The 19,507-nt window shown below is 46.1% G+C and overlaps 1 protein-coding gene across 2 annotated transcripts in view; it reads left to right on the top strand.

The window, feature by feature from the left end:
- Positions 1 to 19,507, top strand: part of LMTK3 (lemur tyrosine kinase 3) — a 131,913-nt gene that overhangs the window by 100,888 nt on the left and 11,518 nt on the right. For both annotated transcript variants that reach the window (XM_073571143.1, XM_073571142.1), the window contains exons 10-12: positions 7,256 to 7,377; positions 10,684 to 10,833; positions 13,948 to 16,988. In XM_073571143.1, the coding sequence (XP_073427244.1) occupies positions 7,256 to 7,377; positions 10,684 to 10,833; positions 13,948 to 16,988 (3,313 nt within the window). The remainder of the gene's footprint in view (positions 1 to 7,255; positions 7,378 to 10,683; positions 10,834 to 13,947; positions 16,989 to 19,507) is intronic.

The raw sequence follows: 19,507 nt of genomic DNA, 5'->3' as shown, positions 1-19,507 counted from the left end.
AGTGCGGATTTTGTAGGAAAATCCGCAGGTAAATCCGCAGGTAAATCCGCAGGATTAGCCTGCAGTTTTGCCCTGCGGTTTCACTCCTCATAATGATAAGGTGTGAAACCGCAGCGGAAACCGCACAAAGAATTGACATGCTGTGGATTGTAACCCGCGGAAAAATCCGCAGCATGTGCACTGCATTTTTCTTTTCATAGGAAATAAAGGTACTGTACAACGCAGCAGAATCTGCTGCGGACCCGCAGAGCCAAAACCGCTGCGGGTCCGCAGCAGAATCCGCAGCGTGTGCACATACCCTTATGCCTTTTATGCCTTCTCTATTGTATAATTTCCTCTTTTCTTCATACTTAAAGGGACTGTATCCTTTCAAAACATTCTGGTCCCCATGGGGCAGTTACAAAAAAAAAAAAAGTATGCTGTACTCGCCTTCCCTGGTTTCCATGATGAGTGTCCACCGCTGCTCCGGGTGCAGCGTTAATGTTGCATCGCTAGTGATGCAGCCAATAGCTGAGCTCAGCAGCTGTGCCCATGTAGATGAAATGCACCGCTCTGTGCTACTGACCTCACTTCTTGACTCCCCCACTGCTGATGTGCTGCCATCACTGCAGCTAGAGACCCTGGGAGCATCAGCATAGACTTAGTGCTGGACCCTGGGATGATGAGTAAAGATAGTTTTAAAAAAATGCGCCCTGAGATCAGGATTTTCAGAAAGAGGACAACCCCTTTAAAAGGATTCAGACCAGTTAAAAGTTCTAATAAAAATTATTTGTGCAGTAATCTTTCACAGTTCCTGTTCTGAAGCTTATCTCTTCCCAGTTGGTCTTTAACTCCTGGTCTTATCCTCATCACACTGGAAATTGATGGAAATGACTGGTTAAGTGGACATTTCTCCTTCGTCTCATTGGGGGACACAGAGACTGTGGGTGTGTGCTACTGCCGTCTGGAGGCTGACACTAGGCATACAAAAAACAAGTTAGCTCCTCCTCCACCGCATACACCCTCGCCCCTATAGCGGGCGGAAACCAGTTTTTTGCTTAGTGTCTTTGGAGGCACACGCAGTCTGGTTTCTCCAGACTAGGTTTCTTTTTCGGTTCTCACTATGAAGAGGAGATAGGGGCGACGGATCCTATAGAAAGGGTCCGATCTCCCCAAACCATCAACGGGCGAGCACGCGTTGAGCATCGCTCCGCGTATCCTTTCCCGCACCGAGGGACACCTCTGGGACTTTTCCCCAGACATCTATTTTTCGTGTTTGTTATTTTTTGAAGACGAGAAGGGGCAACGCATCTTATAGAAAGGATCCGATTTCCCCAAACCAGCAACGGGCGACTACGTGTGAGAGTCCCTCCACGTCTCCTCTCCCGCGACGTGGGACACTATGCCAGACTTAGCCCTGTCCACCCCTAGGTATGGAAACCATGGGCTTGCACACGGGCACAAGACTAGTTTGTGCGCCCCCACTGCTCCACCAACGCTTGACGGCGGTGCTGCACGGCGGCGGACGGTCCCTCTCCTCGCCCCTACAGGGCAGACGGAGTTAGGGTGCCTGCACCGTCCAAGAAGGAGACTAGCAGGTGCGGAGGGCCCTGGGCGCAGAGTCAGGTGGACCACCCCCCCAAAACCCCCCCCAAACCCCCCCAATACCTGGGGCAGAGCGGGCAGTGGCTGCACAGGAGGTGGAGGAGAGGACGTCGCTGGGGCCCGGCGTTTGGACCCCAGGTGGGTAGAGCCATTAATTTAGCCCGCGGCTTCGGCCTAGGCCGCGGGCGGAAGTGGGCGGCAGCGCTCCGGCCGCGTCTTAGGCGGCGTCGCTTCGGCGCCCCCCGTCCCCGGTATCGGCGTTACAGGATCCGGGGCGGGGGGTATCGTAATTTAGGCCGCGGCTCCGGCCTGCTCCGCGGGCGGAAGTCCCGCCCTCAGTGCGGCGTCCGTCGGCGTCACTTCCGGCGCCGCCCCCCTCCTGGCAGGGCGGGCGCCGGATAAAATGGAGTCCCCGACGGCAGTCCGGGGTAGGCCGCAGGAGCTTACCGCAAAGCGCGGCAGTCCCCGGAGACCGCCACCAACGCAGCTGGAGGGGCCTCCCACGGCAGGAGCCGGGAAAAGGACTACAGAGGGGTAAGTGTGACCCCGGCCTGAAGGCCACGCTAGGGCATATAGGGCTCCCCTCTCCTCCGCATTCGCCCTCCTTGAAAAAGGAAAATAAAAAAAAAAAAAAAAAATTATATATATATATATATATATATATATATATATATGTGTATGTATATATGAGAATCTATTTATCTATCTATTTTTTTTTTGGCCTTTTTCCAGCAGTATGTCTGGAAAAGGTAAAGCGCATGCACCCTTCTATGCCGCATGCGTTTCCTGTGGGGTTAGATTCCCACGAGCGCAGACCAGTAAATTATGTGAAACCTGTGTCACCGAACGCGCCCAGGAGCCCTCCCCCGCAGCAGAGCCCAGGGGTCCGGAACCCCCAGAGTGGGCGGTATCCCTCTCTCGGTCTATGGTATCATTAACAAAGGCAATTGAGACCCTTCAGGCCCCGGATAGGGGTAGAGATGACGGCTCGCCTGGTTGGGAAGGTTCTGCCTCCTCACATGAGCCGCCGGCCTGCAGGGGCCGCACTCTCTCTAGGCAGGCACATAGGAAGGGAACCCATACTGTGTCGCCAGGCCCCTCCGGTGCTTCAGCATCTGCGAGTGTGGCATCACGCTCGCCGTCACCCCTTTCAGGGAGCGAGCAGAGCTCAGTAGAGGATGTGGAAGAATCCTTGGACCTGGACACCCCAGGGTGCCGGGAGACGGTGGACAGTCTCATTGAGGCTGTCAACCAGACTCTGGGTATTGATGAGGTCACCCTAACCGCAGGGCATAAGGTGTCTTTTAAAAAGGCCCGGAAGCCGCGGAGAGTGTTCAGCACTCATCCTGAGTTCGAGGATATAGTGCAGCGGCACCGGGAACGGCCAGACAAGCGTTTTTCAGGACAGAAGACGCTAGGATCAAGATATCCATTTGCGTCAGAGCTCTGTAAAAAATGGGCAGAGTCTCCGGCGGTGGATCCCCCGGTATCCCGCCTGGCCTCGAGATCCCTGTTATCAGTGCCTAGTGGTTCGGCCATCAAGGACCCCACGGATCGGCTCATAGAGGGATTAGCGCGCTCGGTATACGAAGCATCAGGATCAGCACTCTTCCCTTCCTTTGCGGCAACATGGGTAGCCAAAGCCATGATGTCCTGGTCGGACTCTTTAAATGAGATCCTGCAGGATAGGGAGTTGCCAGCAGAGGTGGCTGAGATAAGTCAGATCGCAATGGCGGGTGACTATCTAATTAATGCATCCTTGGATGCAGCTAATAGCGCAGCACTTGCAGCAGCAAACGCAATCGCCATTAGGAGAGCCTTGTGGTTAAGACTGTGGCGGGCTGATTCGGTGTCTAAAAAATCCTTGACTTCCCTGCCCTTTCAGGGTAACCGACTATTTGGGGAAGAATTGGATAGACTCATTTCGGACGCAACAGGGGGTAAAAGTAGTTTTCTCCCACAACAGAAGACAAGGACGCCATTTCGTCAGCCTCAGGCGCGTTTTCGGGCATTTCGCGCACCCGCGTGGACGGCAACGGCCAGTACCCCCGCTCCTGCGCGCTATAACCATGACAGAGCGTCAGGTCACCTACAGGACCAACCCGCTGGGTAGGATGCGAGGGCGTCCGCCCAGATCAAGGGGGGCCAGGTCCCAGAGGCCCTCTACAAAATGACTCGAGAAGTGCGGTACCCGAGGACAGCAGGATTGGCGGTCGTTTGCAACGGTTCTGTCACATATGGGCTGCGGTGGCACGCGACGCATGGGTGACGGAGCTGATATCTTCCGGGTACAAGATAGAGTTTATAAAAAGTCCGCCAACACGATTTTTTCCCTCTCGGCTTCCCAAGTCAAGGTCTCGGGCAGAGGCATTACGGGAGGCCATCGAAGTGCTGCAGCACAAAGGGGTCATCGTTCCGGTGCCAAGGAGCGAAAGAACCCAAGGGTTTTATTCCAACCTGTTCGCAGTGCCCAAAAAGGATGGAGCGGTAAGGCCGGTTCTGGACCTAAAGCTACTAAACAGGTTCATCAGGGTCAGGCATTTTCGCATGGAGTCCCTCCGGTCGGTTATATCCTCCATGGAGAAGGGAGAATACCTGGCCTCAATCGATGTTCAGGATGCATATTTACACATCCCTATTTTTCCCCCGCATTAGAGATTCCTACGGTTTGCGGTCGAGGGACGGCACTTCCAGTTTGTGGCGCTGCCTTTCGGTTTGGCCACGGCCCCCAGAATATTCATGAAGGTGATGGCGGTCGCCATGGCCACTCTTCACTCCCGGGGCATTGTGGTGTTGCCATACCTGGACGACCTTCTGGTAAAGGGCCCGTCCCGTCCAGCGTGCGAGGAGAGTGTCACCATCACACTGGATACCTTGTCTCGTCTAGGATGGATGATCAACAGGAAGAAATCATTCCTCACGCCGGCCCAGAGGATTGTTTTCCTAGGGATGATATTTGATACCTCCCAGGGATTGGTAATTCTCCCTCAGGACATGGCTCGGGCACTCCGACAGGGAGCTCGAAGACTTCAACAGCCAGGCCTCCATACTATCCGATTCGGGATGGGGGTCCTGGGCAGGATGGTGGCAGCGATGGAAGCAATCCCGTTTGCTCAGTTTCATCTCCGCCCCCTGCAGCATGCCCTGTTAGCGGCTTGGGACAGGAGCCCGTTCTCACTCGATCACCCGTGCAGGTTGTCCTCTCAGGTCCGACAGACCCTTCGATGGTGGACACGCGATCGGTCGCTTCTGCAGGGAAAGCCCTTTCCTCCGGATCATTGGTTAGTGATCACGACCGATGCGAGTCTCTCCGGTTGGGGAGCAATCTTCCGCCACCACACGGCACAGGGGCAGTGGTCGCCTCAGGAAGCTCGTCTCCCTATCAATCTGTTGGAGATTCGAGCAATACGGTTGGCCTTGCAGCAGTTCCAACACGTGCTAGCAGGATACCCGATTCGGATTCAGTCGGACAACGCCACGGCAGTGGCGTACGTGAATCACCAGGGGGGCACACGCAGCAGGGCAACCATGCGCGAGGTGGGACATGTGCTCCGCTGGGCCGAGAGGACCCACTCGATGATCTCAGTGGTTCACATTCCAGGCGTCGAGAATTGGGCAGCGGATTTCCTAAGCCGCCAGGACATCACGGCCGGGGAGTGGTCACTACATCCCGAGGTGTTCCAGCAGATTTGCCAGCGCTGGGGAACACCAGACGTGGACTTGATGGCCTCCAGGAAGAACGCCAAAGTGGGCGTGTTTGTCGCCCGGTCTCAGGATCCGCAAGCAATCGCAGCGGACGCATTGGTGATACCCTGGAACCAATTTCGGCTCCCATACTTGTTCCCGCCGCTGCCACTTCTCCCCAGGGTTATCAGGAAGATCAAGACAGAGGGGGTTCCGGCAATTCTGCTGGCCCCGGATTGGCCCCGACGGGCATGGTACGCGGATCTGGTACAGCTCATCGCAGACGTACCATGGCGGCTACCGGAACGACCAGATTTACTGTCCCAGGGACCAATCTGCCACCCGAACTTAGGGGCCCTGCGTTTGACGGCGTGGCCATTGAATCTTGGGTGCTCAGGCGGGGTTTGGGCGCGAGGTAGTCGCGACAATGGTAAGGGCCCGAAAGCCAGCCTCGGCAAGGATCTATTATAACACTTGGAAGGTTTTCTTCCAGTGGTGTCGGGAACACGGGGTTCCACCATTGTCCTTCTCTGTGCCCAACATACTGGCTTTCCTTCAGTCTGGCCTAGACGCAGGTTTGGCGCCAAGTTCCCTTAGAAGACAGATATCAGCCCTGTCGGTCCTGTTTCAGCGAAAGATCGCTACCAATTTGCAGGTCAGAACGTTCCTGCAGGGGGTCGTTCATTTAGTACCTCCCTTCAGAGCACCATTGGAGGCCTGGGATCTTAATCTGGTCCTGTCGGTACTACAGGAGGCTCCGTTTGAGCCACTACAGGATGTTTCATTGGCATATCTATCCAGAAAGGTTGTGTTCCTGGTAGCCATAACATCCATTAGGCGAGTATCGGAGTTGGGAGCGTTATCTTGTAGAGCCCCTTTCCTGACCTTTTTTAAGGACAAGGTAGTCCTTAGGCCTCCGCCACTTTTTTTTACCAAAGGTGGTGTCCTCGTTCCATATTAATGAGGACATTGTGCTGCCTTCTTTCTGTCCAGCGCCAGTTCACAGGGTGGAAAAGGCGCTCCACACATTGGATCTGGTAAGAGCTCTCAGGAGATACGTGTCGAGGACAGCACCTTTCCGCCAGACGGATTCGTTGTTTGTGATCCCTGAAGGGCGCAGGAAGGGCCTCGCAGCCTCACGGTCAACCATAGCCAGATGGATTCGCCTAACCATTCAGGAGGCTTACCGTATTAGAGGCACGCCAGTTCCAGCTGGAGTAAGGGCGCATTCTACTCGGGCAGTGGGCGCCTCGTGGGCGCTTCGGCACCAGGCTTCGGCAGAACAGGTATGCAAGGCAGCAACCTGGGCCAGCCTGCACACTTTTTGTAAACATTACAGTGTGCATACTCAGGCTTCGTCAGATGCGAGCCTGGGCAGAAAAATTCTCCAAGCAGCAGTGGCACACCTTTAAACAGGAAAGCATGCGGCTTGGATCGGTGAGTGTTATCCCACCCAGGGACTGCTTTAGGACGTCCCACAGTCTCTGTGTCCCCCAATGAGACGAAGGAAAACATGGATTTTTGTGAGTACTCACCGTAAAATCCTTTTCTCCGAGACGCTCATTGGGGGACACAGCACCCGCCCTGATAGCCGGTTGGCTCATACTTATTATTTAACATATTTTCTTGTTTAAGACAGGGTGATCCTTTTTTCAGACATATGATTTATTGCATTAAGGCTAATTTTTGTATGTCCTCCTACTGCTTTTGCACTAAACTGGTTTCCGCCCGCTATAGGGGCGAGGGTGTATGCGGTGGAGGAGGAGCTAACTTGTTTTTTGTATGCCTAGTGTCAGCCTCCAGACGGCAGTAGCACACACCCACAGTCTCTGTGTCCCCCAATGAGCGTCTCGGAGAAAAGGATTTTACGGTGAGTACTCACAAAAATCCATGTTTCCAGCAATTTGTAGTGTATTTCTATTTTAAAGGAATGGTTAGTGTTACTTTTTCTTCCTCTTAACGAGGCTGTTATTTTATATGCCTGCAGGAGGACTACTACATCACCCCGGATCGTCTCTGGATCCCATTACGCTGGGTCGCTCCAGAACTTTTAGATGAAGTCCATGGAAACTTAGTAGTGGTAGACCAAAGCAAGGAAAGCAATGTCTGGTAAGTCTCTTTCCTCCTCATCAACCCTTTTATTCTGACCTAGATTTCTTCTTTTGTTTCATTCGTAGACAGCTGATCTGTTCCACGCGCAGATGTGATGCATTATTTAGTGCAGCTCGTCAGAACATACATATTTATCGTTACTCCGTAAACCGAATGGCCCAGAAATGTCTTCATTTTCTGTATGTTGTAAGGAATAAACAGCCATTAGTAATGAAATCCATGAATACGTGCGGTGATCAATAGGTCTTGCTCTTGATAATGCCGCATATGTCAAAATGCCAACTTTGGCCAACATCTGGGGGTAATAAAAAAATTGCATTATAACACCATGTCATGCAAGAAGGTGTATGAATGGGAAGATTAATGAAAGGCCTATATTATTAATAACCTTACAGAACTTATTACATTGATTCCTGGTATCGGTATGTACAAGTCAGTACTTTACATTTCTATTTTGTGGTTATTCATCCCTTGATGACATGGCAATTTTTCATTTTTATGCTTCGTTTTTTATTCCCCTTCTTCCGAGACCAAGAAACATATATTTTCTTTATTTTTCCACCAACATAGCAGTACAAGGCTCCAGATGTAGTTTTGAATTCCACCATTTATTTTTCCTGAAAAACAGGTAAAAAATCCAAGTGGGGTGAAATGGTGAAAAAATGCAATTTCGCCATTGTTTTTGAGCTTTTGTTTTACGATGTTCATTGTACAGAAAAGTGACTCATTGACATCGTCAATCTGATTATCTCGAAACAAAACATGTCTATATTTCAGTGGTGACAAAGAAACATTGAAAATTGGTAAGTCAAGCTTTTTCGATCAACGGAGCTGTGTGAAGTCTTGTTTTTCATGCGGTGAGCCAATGTTTTTATTGATATCCTTTCAGGGTACTACAACACTTTGACTGCTCTTTATGCCATTTTGGGAAGATATAAGATGACTTAAAATCACCTAATAGGCATTTACAGTTATTTTTTTGGGGGGAATGGGAAAAAGGGGGGTGGGGTTGATTCAAGCTATTATATATTTTACATTTTTTGTCACTTCATGACATATAGCGTATGGAGCTCGGACAGCGGCATTTAGCACAAGCAGGAATCACGTCATTCCATGCTCCCAACAGTGCGCCCGTGAAATGGTCACTGATGGGTTGCCACGACAACCAAGGACCTGCTAATGAACGCCGTGCCTGTCATTATGATCCTCCTGTGATCGCTGGCCCGTGGCTGGCGTTCATAGGAGACCATGATTTTAGCTATACACAGCAGTGCTGATGCCCTGCTATGTACAGTACAACTGATCAGATGATCACAGGTTCAAGTCCCCTAAGGGGACTAACAAATGCAGTAAAAATTGAAAAAAAAAAAGGTTTTTAAAAATATGAAAAAAATTCAAAACACCCCAAATTGCCGCATTACAAATAAAGATATTAAAAAAAAATACACATCTTTGGTATTGCAGCATTCATAGAAGTCCAGTCTATCAAAATATAAAATGAATTAATCCAATCAGGGGGTTGAACAGGAACAAAAATCAAAACGCCAGAATTTAATTTTTTTGGTCGACGCAACATTGCAATAAAAGACTATATAAACCTCGTATCTACCGAAAAATGATATCAGTAAATACATCTGCTCAAGGCTCAAATAATAATCCTTCACACAGCTCAATATCCTGAGAAAGGAAAATGTTATGGGTCTCGAAAAAAGGCGACACAAGCAAAAATTATTTGACAAATTTCCACATTTTTTTCACTACCTAGTTAAAAAAAAATATACACATATTTGATAATTTGTGTAATCGTAATGACCTTCAGAATCATATTACTAGGTCAGTTTTACTGTATAGTGAACATGGTGAATAAAAATTTTTTAAAAAAATGTGGAATTGCACTTTTTTTTACAACTCATTTGGGTATTTTTTCCAATTTCCCATGAGACATGATAAAATGAGTGGTGTCATTCAAAAATACAACTTGTCCCACAAAAAAACAAGCCCTCATATGACTTTGGGCGTGGAAAAATAAAAACGTTATGGCTTTTCGAAGACGGTGAAGAAAAAACAAAAGCGAAAAAATGGAATATGGCCATATCATGGAGGGGTTCATTGTTTTTAAAATAATAGAAAAAAAGCATAAATCAGATGCCTGCACAATGACAGCTAGGTACAGTATAATTTCTATGAAAGACTCTGGCATTTCAGAGAAAGTATGGTTAAAAGATTCAGCCAATGACCCAAGCTGGAGACTAGACTAGTCCTAGATCGGGATCTCCAGCGCTGCTAGAGGTGATTGCTAGATCTCTTCCTATGGGAGAGACCTGTCATTCACCTTGTGTGGTGCTGGGAAAGCCATCTGGGGGCAGTGCCAGACTAGTGTTGTTTCTGATTATGGTCTCTGGACAAATCTTCTAATCATATCTTCTCCAAAAGGCTATGGCATTTCTGAACATAATATGCTTGGCTGCAATCGTGGTCAGCATGAATCAACTGATAGGTTCCAGTTAATAAAAAAAGTGTTTTTTTTTTATTTGAACATAATAGAAGATTTCCTTGGAAGCAGGATGTGCTGTTGACAACATACAAGCTGTATGGGGACCAGGCAATCACATGAACGATTGATCGGACATTTAAATTCTTTTATATTGGCGCTTGGTACAAGTTAAATCCTACTTGTATAAAAAGGTCTGTATTCTCACAGACTCAAAATTTAAGTGGTCATTCATCTCAATAGCCACCAACAAATAGCAACTGCTCCCTAAGGCTAGTTTCACACTAGCGCTTTTGAGCGCAGCGACGGCCTGTGCATGGCCGCCGCTAAGCCCCGCCCCTGCCACGCCTCCGCCGGTAGCTCCGCCTACCGGTGCATGACGCTGCATGCGCCCTGCGTCCCCTATCTTTATCACTGGGGGCGCAGGCCGTGCGCAGTATGCGTTTGGCGGCGCATGGGCCTTTTTGACGGTGCGCCGGCGCAACCAAACTGCAGCAGGTTGCGTTTGGCGCAGGTCGGCGCATCGTCAAAAGGACGCATAGTGCGCACGGCCTGCGCCCCCAGTGATAAAGATAGGGGACGCAGGACGCATGCAGCGTCATGCGCCGGTAGGCGGAGCTACCGGCGGAGGCGTGGCAGGGGGCGGGGCTTAGCGGCGGCCATGCGCAGGCCGTCGCTGCGCTCAAAAGCGCTAGTGTGAAACTAGCCTTAACTGTGGTCAGAAAAACTCCTTTAACTTTGAGTACACATAGTTTTTAATTGCCTAGTCTTTCTCTTCAGTTAATGACAACTTCTCCTTGAATCCAATATAGGTCTCTAGGAGTAACAATATGGGAACTCTTTGAATTTGGAAGTCAGCCATATCGCCATCTATCAGATGAGGAGGTCCTAGCATTTGTAATTAAAGAACAACAGATGAAACTGGCCAAACCACGACTCAAGCTGCCCCACTCTGATTACTGGTAAGCATACAATTCAGCAAGTAATGCAGGACTCCATAGACATTATTGGGAAGCAAATTTGTAACTATTCTCTTTTCACCACTTTTGAAAAGCAGCAAGAAAAGTGTTTGACCAACAATTTATTATACATAAAACCTTTAGTTTAAGACAGGTATATGAAGCAACATTCTTAAAGGGGTTGTCCTGTTAAGACAAGTCATACCCTATCTCTAAGATAGGAGATAACCTGATGATCTGTGGGAGTTGGACCATTGGGATCAGCAGCGATTGCCAGAATAGGCACCTTTTATCCACATAGGAATTGATCGCTAGAATGCAACCTATCCATTCCCTATGGGGCTGCGTTGTTTTCTTTCAGTAGCCCAATGGAGAATGCAGGAGTGGACATACCATTGTTGTAACCTATGCAGTCGCACAGGGGCCAAATAAGTAAAGGGGCACATTTTCACCTCCAAAGCAGGTGGAATTAAGCACAGGGGCATCCAACTTTCAGGGTATGTGCACATGTTGCGGATTTGCCTGTGAAATTTTCTACGCAGATACTGCATTTCTTGGCAGAAAGCACAGTTAAAAATCCGCGCCTTTTTGATGCGGATTGTCATGCGTTTTTTTTCAAGTGAATTTTTATGCGTTTTATGCGTTTTTGTAAGCTAAATAAAGATATATTATTTAACAGAAAAAAAAAAGAATTGTGATGTCATATCCTTGTCCATCCTCTTCTCTTACATACTCCATTGAAGAATAATGTTTACACACAGATAGATAGATAGATTAGATATATCGATAGATAGATAGATAGAAAGAAAGATAGATAATACCAAGCCCAATGTTTAGTAATAAACATAATAAAATGGTACATAAAGAGTTAAATAAAGACACACACACACACACACCCCCACACACACCCCCACACACACGCAAAATCTGCGTGAGGCCGGGGTCACACTTGCGAGAAACTGGAGCGAGTCTCACACCTCAGTACCCGGCACTGCCGCTGGCACTCGGACCGGAGCGTTCAGCTGCATAGAAATACATGCAGCCGCACATTCTGGTCCCGAGTGACGGCATCAGTGCCGGGTATTGAGGTGCAAGTTTCTTGTAAGGGTGACCTCGGCCTATAAAGCAATATCTTTTTAATTTAAAAAAAAAAAATTGAAAAAAAAAATGGTGTGGGCTCCCGTGCAATTTTCTGCGCCAGAGAGGGAAAGCCAGCAACTGGGGGGCCGATGTTTATAGCCTAGAAGGGGTCAATACCCGTGGATCTTCCCAGGCTATGAATATCAGCCCGCAGCTGTATATTTAGCCTTTACTGGCTATTGAAATAGGGAACCCCCCCAAAAAATGACATGGGGTCCCCCTATAATTAACCAGAAAAGGCTATACAGACAACTGCGGGTTGATATTCATAGCCTAGGAAGGGGCCATGGATATTGGTCCCCCCGGCTACAAACACCAGCTCATGGCCGCCCCAGAAATGGCGTATCTCATGGCCATTCCGGCACTTAGCCTCTCTCTTCCCACACTGCCGTGTAGCAGTGGCATATGGGGTAATATTTGGGGGTTGATGTCACCTTTGTATTGTAAGGTGACATTAAGCCTGGCTTAGTAATGCAGAGGTGTCAATAAGACACCTATCCATTACTAATCCTATAGTTGTTAAAGGGTTATATAAAGAGACAGCCAGAATATAGTCTTTTAATAAAATAAAACACTAAACTCAGTTTTCCCATATTTATTGTACTGGTAATTCATGCAAAGCCCTTGATCACCTGCAAAATAAATAAAATAATAAACAAACACAAATACTCCTTGTTCGAATGTAATCCATTTAATAACGAGTGTCCCACGACGATCTCCCCTATAGAGCAGTAACATCGGCAGATGTGACCACTCCATAGGCCTCCCGCGATGCACTGACAGGAGGTAATGGCTCCAGCAGTGCATCACTGAAGAGGTTTCTGGAGTTCAGGCTCTCACTTTACAGCAACGCTGTATGAGAATTTTCTCACGTCAGCGTTGCCGGTGACAGCATGAACTCAGGTGACCTCTCTGCTGGCAGCGGAGGGATACACCGCGGAGGATTACCTCTGCTCAGTGCATGCCGGAGGGTCTTGTAGAACAGTGACATCTCCCGATGTCACTGTTCTACACGGGAGATCGTCGTGGGACACTCGTTATTAAATGGACAACGGCAGAAAGGTAAGTATAGTTTGGTTTATTATTTTATTTTTGTTACAGGAGAACAAGGTCATCGGGGACTAGGTGATTGGTATGTACTGTATGTTGTATGTTTTTGTTTTTTTTAACTAATGAACACATGCATCGTCTGATGGGACTACTGTCCCATCATCAGCAATGCTGTCACTGTCATATGTGACAGCATTCATAGCAGGATGGGAGCAGTAGTCTCATCAGACAATGCCTGGCTACACAGACCCACACACACCAGCACACACACAGGATCAACATGTTAGGGCAAGTTAGGATAGGATATGGGTTGAACTAGATAGACTTAAAGTCTTCCTTCAACCTTAATAACTATGTTACTATGTTACATGCAACAAATATGAACCTAGCACTCAACTTAAAGGTATTTGTAAGGCGGTTTATTGTAGTACACGAAAAAAGACGTTTCGGTCAATGTGACCTTCTTCAGTTACGTGTGGTATATAGATTGTGTAGAGCTTATAGGCATCTATCAGAAAGGACGATGAGATGGCCAGTGGACACCGCATCTGGAGGCACGTTTGCCCCTCTCCTATATACTGACAAGCTCATTACCTTAGAGAGATCATTCTCCTCAATGCCTAAAGCACCATCGTCCTTTCTGATAGATGCCTATATCTAACAGAAAGGTGGTAACTTGTTTTAACCGGACTACCATTTTCCCCCTAAGTGCATTATACAGTAGTATTATATAGTAGTATAGTAGTAGCAGTTGTAACAGTCTACTGTGCCACTTTGCCATAACATAAAATAAAGCTTTTATAATGTAATATAAATCATTATATGTTATATAATGCCCTTTTTCTTCAAGTGCCAAAATGTGCATTGTAAGAAATACTTTCCTAAACTCTGCAAAACCATTTATTTTTACTTATCCTTATTTCCTAGGTATGAAGTGATGCAATCGTGCTGGCTGTCTGTTGAACAAAGACCTTCAGTAGAAGAACTTCACCTGCAGCTCACTTACTTGCTAAACGAATGCTCCAATCAGACAGAGGAAAGCTTTGAGTGGCGCTGGAATGCGCTTAAGCCAATGAAATCTTCAGTGGGTCCTCTAAGGCACTCCGACGAGATTTCCGCATTCCCACTGCTAGATAACTTTAGTGGAGGAGATGGTTTTCATACAGACATGGATGACATCTTAACTGTAACAGAGAGCAGTCGTGGACTCAATTTTGAGTACATGTGGGAGAAGGCCAGATTAGGACGCTGGAAATCAACATCTCAGTGTCAAGATTATGCACCAAATAATGGGAATTTGACAGTGCCTGCTAATCCTTTCTATGATTCCAACCATCAACATTCACGCCAAAGCTTGGAGACTCCAAGTGTTGTCCCAGTCATCAGTGCCCGTAGCCCTTCAGTAAGCAGTGAATATTATATACGATTAGAAGAACATACAGACAGGAGCACTGGTGTGGACTGTACCGTGTGTGCTCCAAGTCCTGTCTATGAAAGAAAGTATGACATGCAGGAGCAGAGATCACTCCGACAACGCTTATCGCTTGAAAGCCCATTTTCACCACTGGAACCACTGTTTTCCTCAGACTGGGACCCACTCGAGAGTGGCAAAACCAGTCCTGATGATCCACCTGGTCACTTGATTTTACATGAAGTTCCTAAACTTATCGATAGGTGGACACCCAGTAATAATAATCCTTTCATTACAGTAGGAAGAGAATTGCCTCGTTATGTGAATCCTTTCTGTGGTCCAGGAGAAAAAGACTTATCAAGGCAGGTACAGGAGACTTCTTTAATGGAGCCCTCACTATCTGATGTGTTTTCTTCTGATTCAATTTTGAATGTTTATAGAGATATAGAAGATCATAGAAGGAGCTGGGACTCAGATACGCTTGAAGAGCGAGGAGCTGGAGAGACTCTTGCTGGAGACCCCGAGTCCTTGGCAGAGTTTTTAGATGATCGTGCATCACCTTGGGATTGTGAACCTTCATTAATGGAAGATCAAAGCACTGAAAGTAGTAGTAGCAGTACAGACAATAGCAGTCATCGCAACATGCCTTCCTGTCCCTTGTGTAGTAGAGGAGTGTTGGGTAGTCTACAGCGATGCTCTTGTGCAATGCTGCGTGGAGATGTTGTGATTGATTGGACCACACATGTTGCCATGCATCAAGACCATTATGGCTTGGATGATGATTCCTCCCTAAAAGTTGAACAGGGTTCCTTATCAGAGTGCTCTATACCTGCAAGAACTTTTGGTGATGGAGACCTCTATGCTGGTCCTTTTGGAGACAGTCTTTGTGCAGCAGAGCACCAAGAATTTTATGACCCTTTAATGGGAGCAGCTGTTAAAAGCTATGACATTCAAGACTATCGTAATCGTCAAGCAAAAAGTTACGAGTCCTTGCAAAAGAGCATTTCTAACCACCCTCCTTCTCCTTTCATTGGAATTTCCAACTCAATGGCCAATTGCAGTGTTATTGTCCCAATTGAAATCCCACCTCTTTCCACCTTAGCAGAAAGCATCGAAGAAGAGACAATAGAGATTGTTCCTGATGTACTAAATAGATTCCCAGTGAACCATAGCACATTGCAAACAGAAATATCACCAAATGCCTCTAGAGCAACATTAGATTCTGTTGATTCTCTAGACATTCCCTCCAACACTAGTTCATCAGATGTATGTAGCCCAGCTTCTCACTTCTCATCCCCTGGTCAGAAGTTTGGGGATAGTGGGTACGAAACAGAAAACACATTTTCCCCAGAATTCATTTTCAAAGACGTAAAAGAAGAAGAAGAAACTTGTCTTAAAGAATTGAAGTTACCCTTGACCCCTATATCAGAATCAACTAGCGACTTGACTCTTACAGAGGACTTCTCTGAACCACAGGCAACACCTACGGAAGATGACAGCTCCCTTAGAACATTAAATCTGGCCACACCACATAGAGACTCAGCATATTTTTCGGACTATGACAATGAACCTGATAAACATAATAGAGTTTCTAGGTCAAAACCTGATGTTGGAACTCTCAATGGAGTTTGCAGTGAAGAAATATCAGTTGTCATATCAACTGTGGAGGAAGTGGAAAATACTCAAGATGAAGATCCAAAAAAGGATGATATTGAAGATAATATAAAAGTCATGGAAATAACAGAAGAGCTTCCTGTAAGAGCAATGGATATAAATGAAAACCATAATAACACAGTGTATGTTCAAGATGTAATTGAGGATAGTGAAAATGGAATTTTGAATTGCAATGGTGGGATCAACCTCATTCCAGAGGAGGGCTTGAGTAATCCAGCTTCTCAAAGCAATGCCTGTGATGTAATACAGGAGAAACATGAAAAATGTCAAGCAATTATAGATCAAAAATATTCAAATGAAAACATGCTGAAAAGACAACCAGAAAGTGGTTTTGTAGTTCAGGTTTGTAAGGAGCAGCTCCTAGTCTCATTGAGAGAAAATGTAACCAGGAATGTACTGTCTACATTTGAGTCTGGGACTGTGAACTCATGTGTCTTAAAAGACCAAGCTGTTTTGAAGTTGTGGTCTATGGAACCTAGATCAAATGCTGTTGTAAAAGCAACGTTCGATAATAAACCTTTATTCAAAGAATCATCTGAAAACTTTGGGCCGGAATGCAAACCTATTACAGATGACATCCTCAAGGACATATCTTCGAATGGAATTAGTAACCCCTCAGAACTGATTGTGAACAAAGATGTAAATGATAACGACTGTGATGAGACTCCCTCCGAAAAAGATGGGGAAGAAGTAAAAGAAGATTGTGAAAATGAAAACAATGGAGATTCTGATTCACAGTCATCAGAACAGACCCCTAAAAACTGTTTAAAGCAGCAAGAAGAGACTCCCATTGACCAAACAGAGGAACACACAGAAGATCAATCATCAAAACTCTTTCTAGATTTTGGCTCTACAGCAAATAGTGGAAGTGAAGCTATTAAAGGTAAATCAAATTGATAATTAAAATTAAATAGTTGAAGTGGGAATTATGATTTAAATGAGTGAATCAGTCCAACACCCCATTTACTATAGTTCACCCTTATGCACTCAGAGTACTTAATATAGACCACCCTTAAGTAATCTGTGAAAAATATGTTAGTATAAATGAAATGGGCAAAATAATTTTCTGTAGCTTTGAGTTTTTGGTCTAAAGCTTGCACTTGTGCTCCTTTGCAGTGCTCTTAATAGCATTTTTTAATCTGTGGTCAGGCTTTGTTATAGGGGTTGTTGTGTAAATGTATAACAACAATACAACAGCAAATCCTCAAAAGTGATCTACCAACCTTTATAAAGTTACACAGGGAGAAATGGTGTGGTGGTAAAGGAGTCCACGCACTCTGTGTTTCAGATGTTCCATGCAGTATGGGTAGTGTGTACAATGTGCCAAAATGAGTTTCTGTAATAAATACAGGTAACAAAATAGTGCAATGCAATTCAACCTTACCAATAACATATGCTTTTAAGAGTTTAAGAAAGCAATTATACAGTGCTCAGCATAAATGAGTACACCCCCCTTTGAAAAGTAAGATTTTAATCATATCTCTATGAACACAGGAATCATTTCCAAAATTTTGGCAGGATGGAGTATCAAAGAACATTTTTTTTACCCATGACATGAAAGTAAGGTTAATAGTATAACTTTCATTACAAAATCTTTAGTTTTACTCAAATTAGTTGATGCAAAAATGAATACACCCCACAACAAAAACTACTGCACCTAGTATTTTCTATGACTTCCATTAATTTTATGGACAGCTCCAAGTCTTTTAAGAATGGAATGAACAAATTGGTGACATACTGTAACATCTATTTTTTTCCATTCTTCAAGAATGACCTCTTTTATAGGTTTGATTCTGAGTAGAGAGTGATGCTCAATTTGTGTCTTCAGAATTTCCCTTCGGTATTTGGCTGGGTTCAGATCAGGAGACACTTTGCCACTGAATCACTTGCATTCTGTTCTTCTTCAGAAGTGCAACAGATGTGTGTTGTGGATCATTGTCATTTTGGAAAAGATGGTAGCATCTTCTCTTTCAATATACAGCAGTACATCTGTGAATTCATAATACCATCAGTGAAAGCTTCCCAACACCAGCAGCCCTCATATATTCCCACATAAGGACACTGGCACCACCATGTTTCACTGTAGGTACTATACATTCTTCTAAATTCATTTTTCTAAATGTATAAGAACAACAGTGAACCATGGTGGTGACACTATTCTCATGTGGGGCTTCATGAGTGCTGCTGGTATCAGAGAGTTACATTTCATTGATAGTAACATGAATTCACAGATGTACTTGTTATGCGCTACGCAGAGAGTCCCAGCAAGACAGACACCAAACCAGCAAAGCGCAGCCACAGATGCACTTGACGCAAGCTGCCCAGCTAGCTGGGCCCTTAAGGGGCTAGATTACACTTGACCCAGCTCCCAGAGATGGAAGGGGGAATTTGGCAGAGCCCTTCCAAGGCCCACTGTTGACTGGCAGCTGGCATCTGGTAATACAGTTTGTGCCTAGTCAAGTACCAGTTGGGTACCTATGCAAGAACCCCTGGGAGTGTAGCAGAAGCACAAAGAAGCAAGGGGGAAACCCTGAAAAGAAAGCTACCAGCACCACTCACCTTCAAAGCACATAGTAACTGCAATAAACAGCTAAGGCTTGAGCAATGAGCAGGGTTAAATAGTCCGGAATGATTTCCCTACATGCATGATCGCTCTGCCTCCAGGGTCTGGACAATGGTGGAGTTTGCGACAGGAGCAGCATAGCACCGAACCTGAACCATTCCCCAGTGCGTACACAGAACCACAATTCCTAACAGTATCCCTATCCCTAGGCGAGACCTCTGAACTTTCACCACCCACTTTGTCCGGAAACCTCGTATGGAACTCAGCGGTGAGACAATTGGCATGTACCGTATATTACCACTCAAAACCCAGGACCTCTCCTCAAGACTGTACCCCTTCCAATGAATCAAATACTGAATGGAGTTCTGAACTCTACAAGAGTCCACAATACTTTCTATTGCAAATTATTTAGTATTGTCCGCCAGAATAGGAGGAGGAAAAGGATCCTGGGTCACAAGCAGAGTAGCGACCTTCTTTAATAATGTCTTGTGAAAAACATTGGGAACCCACATAGAAGGCAGACCTACCAATAATGGAAACAAGTGGAGAAGGGGGAAAAAGGAGAGTCAGCTCACCGTTGATGCAGCCACAATCCTGCCGGGAAGTGCACAGAAAAGCCTGGGATCCGGCTAAGGTAAACAAAGAGGAAAAATCCAGCATGAAAGCAGGTAAATAAAATGTCTAATAAGAAATAAATCACATCCATAAAAACATGGTAAGTGTGGTTCTGGTTTGTATACACTGTGACCAGAACCGCACTTACCATGTTTTTATGGATGTGATTTATTTCTTCAATAAAATTGGACATTTTATTGACCTACCAATAAAGCCACCTTATT

Source organism: Dendrobates tinctorius, unplaced genomic scaffold (assembly GCF_039654945.1).
Source record: "Dendrobates tinctorius isolate UK_male_01 unplaced genomic scaffold, ASM3965494v1 ptg000028l, whole genome shotgun sequence".
In the NCBI taxonomy this organism is placed as follows: domain Eukaryota; kingdom Metazoa; phylum Chordata; class Amphibia; order Anura; family Dendrobatidae; genus Dendrobates; species Dendrobates tinctorius.
This window is presented reverse-complemented; position numbering and strand designations above follow the sequence as displayed.